Source organism: Rhagoletis zephyria, unplaced genomic scaffold, assembly GCF_001687245.7.
Source record: "Rhagoletis zephyria isolate East Lansing unplaced genomic scaffold, Rhagoletis_zephyria_1.1 Rzeph_scaffold_12268, whole genome shotgun sequence".
NCBI classification, from domain to species: Eukaryota; Metazoa; Arthropoda; class Insecta; order Diptera; family Tephritidae; genus Rhagoletis; species Rhagoletis zephyria.
This window is the reverse complement of record NW_016169342.1, coordinates 2668-8826: the sequence shown is the minus strand read 5'-3', so window position 1 is coordinate 8826 and position 6159 is coordinate 2668. Positions and strand designations below refer to the sequence as shown.

General features: G+C 32.7%; 1 protein-coding gene across 1 annotated transcript in view; it reads right to left on the bottom strand.

Moving 5' to 3' along the window:
• stwl (stonewall) overlaps nt 1–5910 on the bottom strand; it is an 11035-nt gene extending 5125 nt beyond the window's left edge. Inside the window, exon 1 of the mRNA XM_017633805.1 lies at nt 5589–5910. Coding sequence (XP_017489294.1) covers nt 5589–5742 — 154 coding nt within the window. The 5' untranslated portion in view covers nt 5743–5910. The remainder of the gene's footprint in view (nt 1–5588) is intronic.
• Between the last annotated feature and the right edge of the window lie 249 nt (nt 5911–6159).

Here is a 6159-nt window from a genome sequence, read left to right as displayed (position 1 = left end):
AGGGGAATAAAGATTAAAATAAAGGTAATTAAAGAGGAAAGGATATAGAAACTCAATTTGGGAACTATTTTGGGATTTTAGAGATTTTCGGGATTCTTAGATAAAATAATCGATATTTTTACGGGTTTTGTTATAGATATTTTTATCGATATTTTTTATCAATTTTGTTATCAATTTTGCTATCGATATTTTCGGAACTTACAGATATCGATTTTATCGATTTATTTTTATCGATCCTGTTACCGATATTTTTATCGATTTTGTTATCGATATTTTTATCGATTTGTTATCGATTTTGTAATCGATATTTATAACCATTTTGTTAGCGATATTTTTTATCGATTTTGTTATGGAATTTGTTATCAATTTTGCTATTGATATTTATCGATTTTGTTATGGATTTGTTATCGATATTTATCATTTTTGTTATGGATATATTTATCGATTTTTTTATCGATTTTGTTATGGATATTTTTATCGATTTTGTTATCGACTTTGTTACCGATTTTGTTATCGATATTTATCGATTTTGTTATCGATATTGATCGTTTTTTTATTGATATTTATCGATTTTGTTATCGATATTTATCGATTTTGCTATAGATGTTTATCGATTTTGTTATGGATATTTTTATCGATTTTGTTATGGATATTTTTATGGATATTTTTATCGAATTTCTAATAGATTTTGCTATCGAAATTTTCATCATATTTTTCATCGATTTCGTTATCGATATTTTTATCCTTTTTTTATCGATATTTTATTGGATGTTACTATCGGTTTTGTTTTCGATAGAGTATAAAGATTAAAATGAAGATAAAGGACAACAGAATAACATAAATGTAATAAGAATGAACAGGGGTAGAGGGAGGGATCTAGATAAGAAAAATACAAAAATATGACCTTAAGCAAAAGCAGATGTATGTATGTATGTATGTATATATGTATATTGGTTATGAGACAAAATAGATATGTNGACAAAAATATGACCTTAAGCAAAAGCAGATGTATGTAACTATGTATGTATGTATATATGTATATTGGTTATGAGACAAAATAGATATGTATGTAACGTAAGTTTCACTTCTCCAGTGTGGCCCAGGCGCACTTACTTTTTTATAGCAAAAATCTGCCAAAATGAAATGGGTGTCTGCATTGACCTTCATTAAAAAACCAGACTTAAGTTAAGTGTGGATCAGGACACCAGAGAAATTTGCCTAAAATCAGGACAAATCCTGGGTCTTTAAACAGCGGTTCCACAACAACCAAATTACGTTGTTCGCTCACTCAATTACGAACGCCGAATTACCCTGTTTACACGACACATTCGTAATTCACTTAACACCTCTGTTTCTTGTTCTCTGCTTACTGTTATTTACTGTGTTGTTTATTTTGGATTTCAACGATGGAAAAAAAGCTAAATCAATAGTTTTAACGAAGCGATTCTTTTAACGTTTCGCAGACGTAGGTTATCAAAGCATGGTTAATGTTTGAAATGGTGGTGATGTGTGTGTTCTATGTGTTTTGACAGCTGTTTTCGATAACACTTAGAGAAGACAACAATTTTTTCGTGATTCGCATGGTGATTGGATCTGAATTAGGGATGGGAAATTCGATTCCGATTCCCCTCCAGAATCGAAGATTTTTTTGAAGTAATCGATTTTAGCGAATCGATTCTAAATTTTCGGAATCGATCGAGAGTCGATTCTGAGAACTCTATTCTCTTATTTTTCATACATCTTTAGATACGCGTTAGTTGTTAGAATTGTGAAATTTCTGGCGTGACTAATATAAATATTAAGTAAGACTAATTGGCGCATATTCATAGAGATGCTAGAAAAGAATGAAAGAAAAAATGTTAAGGAGAGTATTCAAATTTATTTACTTTCCATATCAAACAGTGCCGCGAAAATATTTTTTCAACAAATTTATTATTAAAACTCTTGTTACAATAATTTTAATGGATTCATTATAATAGCATTTTTAGTTTGGAATTTTAGTTTCTCTCTTTTGAACAACGACTATATTGTCAAATGATGAATAGCTTTTACCCCTTTTAAAGTTACTATTTTCTATTTTTCACAAAAAAATTCAATTGCTTACTAAGAGATAGTTTTGAATTGTGCAATTTTTTTTTTTGTTTTTCGACCACATCCATTTATAGATACATAAAACACGATTGAGAGAATACAAAGGTTGCGCCGATCTCGGACCGCTATTCCGCTCTTAACGAATTTGACAGAATCGTTGTTTGCATGACGTCACACTGGTGCAACTTGTTTACATTTTCCTTGCAACATTTTTTCTTCTTCCTTTCTTGCTCACGTTTTGGCAAAAGGAGCAGGAGCTACGAGCTTTAAGGCGCCTAGTTACGAAGTTAGAAGACTTCGTTGGGAGAACCGCTGCGGTGTTCGATTGGAAGATTGATGCAGGCAGGATTGATAAGCGCAAGCGTTTATACCAAGTGCAGTTCCCATGCCCTGGAAGGTTCCTGTGCCTGAAATGCCTGAAGCACAAGAAAGATCAGAACTGAGTAAGTCTGCAAGAAATAAATATTTTCTTACAATATTATGCCCACATAGCCACGTCAGGACGTAGATTTACACTGATATACATGCATACGCATGAGAAGAAAACATTAAATCATTTTTTTATAAGTGCCGGTTGTTTTTTAGAATTAAATATTTAAATAAGAAAATAAACTCGCAAAAACATAGGGCGAATGAAAACAAAAAAATGTTTAAGGCAGTTTCATAAAAAAATTATTTCATTTAATTACGTGGTTTCCTTTATGAGATATTCGTTTCTGTCCATATGTACATGTGCATATAAGATGAGAATGCGGTTAAAATTCTTTAAAGGTAATATTGAACTAATTCTTAAAATTAGTATACATATATACATACATATGTATGTATTTATGCTGATGCGTTTCCGTGGTGAAATAATAAAACAGCTTTCTCGCTTTAATTTCCTGAAATTCGGTTATCGTATACAAATTTTTAAAGGCAAATTTTCAAATAAGAGAGTGTCAAATCTTTTGTCTTGCTCTTATTACTACACCTGGTATAATTTCACCATGATGCATTTTAATTGATGCTAATTTGTAGCAAACATAGCCCTCGCAGCGCAAAGGGTTAATTAATGAGAGTTCGAGCTAGCTGTCACTTCTGTGTACCTTATTAAATATGCCTTGGTGGAAACATCGTTTTACAGTCGCCAACGAGCGGCTGAACGTATTCATTAGTTCGCACAGCCCATCGAAGGCGTGTGATATCAGAAAATTTTTGGAAGAATTTGAGATAATCGGGGAAAGAACTCGGCTTAGTAAAGACTTCTAACCTTGGTGTTGGTTGATTTTTCCGACAGGGTGGTAAGATGATTTACTTTGGAACGAATTTCCGTCATCCCTTGTCAAGTTTGGTTTGCAGACAAACCGGTTTCGGCATTGTGCCATCTTCAGTGTCATTTTTCGTTCTGTCTGGTTCGAGTTTTTGTCCTTAATTTATGTTCATTTATCTTAGGTAATGTGATTTTCGTCGATGATTAATTATTAGAAATGCCATGGTGTCCTTTTTTATTTCAGAAGCAGGTAATAGGTTGGTAGGTTCGCTGTCTCGATATTAACATCCGTTATGTTGCCTATGTATGGTTTTTGCCTGCAGGTAGGTAAAAGTCGGTGATTTTTGTCCTGGTGGTACTTTGTGGCGTGTTCGGAGTGTCCATGCCTGTTGTTTTCTTGTCATTTTTCTTTTTCTCGTAAATTAATTTTAAGGGTTCGAATATAACATCCGATGCGGTATTTGTTTGTTCATTCGACGATTCAAAAACTCGTTAAACAGTAGGCGAATTATTCTTTCGCTCACATTTATATTTGATATAATAAGCGGTTCAATTGATTCTCCTTATCTACTTGGGCGTATTCACTTCAATATTTCCATTAGGAACCTCGAAATCATAATTTTTTTCTGGAACGAGTAAGAAGAGCTTATGCTTCTAACTCTCCCCTTCTAATAGCTATGAAAGAATTTAACTTGCTCTCAAACCCTTGTGCGATTGATTTTTCTTTAATGAAATCTAGCTTTAAGTTATTATTAAATTAAATGTTTATGTAAGTACATATTTATAAGTGTCTAATAGCCTGTATGAAATCTTGCGTTTCTAGATTATATAAAATAAATATAATATCGTTCAAAAAATAATTTTTGATAATAAATAATTTGGAAGTGGCATGTTTAGTTATTTATGATAACCGGCCAATTGAAACACTAAAATTATGTAATTAAATTTAAAATTTGAATATGGACGATTTTAGGTTTTTTGAAACTTCTGCTATAATTTTCAGACAGTTATAGCGTTTAATATGTAATAAATAGCAAAGAACAGTTATAACTTTTATAACAAAAAATAATTGGGTGGTTCACAAGGTGTCGTACTTGTCGTATTGTTGTATGTTGTAAAGTTTTTACTTGACTTGAAATCAGCACCAACTATTTTTTTATTGTGTGAAATTTCATAATAAAACTTGTATGTTAGCTTGAGATTTCCTTAAATATAGTTTTAGCCGTTTAAAGTTTATGACATACAACAGTACGACAGTATACAACACCTTGTGAACTCCCTAAATATTTTTTATTATTTTTTACCGAGTTTTATGTTATCTTAGAAATCAATTGTGTTTGTAGTTTTTTTTTTCTTGTTAAATAATCGTGATTTTTGTAAATCTGTGTGCTCAGAAAATAATCGTTATTAATTACATTTTGTTTTTTTCTGGGTTCCTGATAATTTTTTCAATTTTCCTCTAAAACAAAAGCAACACTCTTTTAACCGGAAAATATAAACCAACAATATTGTGACCTTTTAATCTAACGTGACTTTAATCCAACGTGCTTCCTATATCCTAATTTTTTCAGGCAGGTATTGCACAATTTCAAGTATATTCAAGGATAAAATTTTTAAAGAACATTTTCAATACCAAAAAATTTAGTCTGTTTTAATGCTACAGAATTTTTTTTAAATTTAATATCCTAGTGCTTTTCAAAGCTGCACTGATTTTTTAAATAATTTTTTGAAGTACCTAATCATATTTTCAAATATCAAAGTCTTTTAAAAAATCCTGACGCTCAGTAAGAAAATCTAAAAATGCAGCTTTACTATATTTGGTCCATAGTTTCGGGAATACATATATTGATTTTTTTGTGTGCAAAATTGGCTGTAACACGCTTTTATCGGAATTAGCGTGAAATAATCTAACGACTGGCAACTTCGCAGAGCCTTGTTCTTAATACCCGTTCTGCGTTATCGTGAAGTGATAAAAATAACACCTTCACACGCATTTATTTCGGTGTTAATTTTATACTTTCCACTTCATTTCACGATAACGCAGAACGGGAATTGACCCTCTGTACTTTATTTGATGCTATTTTCCACAAGTGAGATGCCTACATATACCTACAAAAATATATTTCACATGCGAAATTGCCACAGAGTGGCAACTCTGACATTACTGCACGCACCCGATATCATATCTATCTGGCAACATCATAACTCGTACTTGTTGTACACCCTCCGCCCGTGCACCACTCACCTGTGTCCAAACAATCTCCGGCAATTTCATCCCAGGCGAAATCGTAGGCATCTCGTTTATCGTAATTCTCATCCGAGCGATCGTAAAGACACGGATGTTTTTGTACGGCGCGGCACAAACGAACATTTGCATCATGCTTGACTGGGTTGTTCATCGCGACCAGCTTAAACAAGCAGAAAATACACTAAACACCGAACCGATTTTATGTTTGCGTGAAAGTTACTAGCAACAAAACACTGTTGGCTATCACACGCGAATATAAAGCAAGCAAACTTTCCCCATGCACAATTGTTATTTGCAATAAATTTCCACAAACACTTTTGTACACAAGCAGCAATGGACCCAACAAATTCCACAATAGCTAAAATGTGTTTTGGTTGTGTCAAACTGACAGATAAGCGACGCTACGATACGGCCACAGTTGCCAAATGCTCTGCCGGATTGCTTTGTTGCTTATGTATGCATGTATGTAATATAAACAAGCACGCATATATGTAAATGTTAGTGAATTTGTGGCTTTGTGCAAAGTATTTCGATAATTCTGCTCGCTTGCACGCACTGGCAAATTACT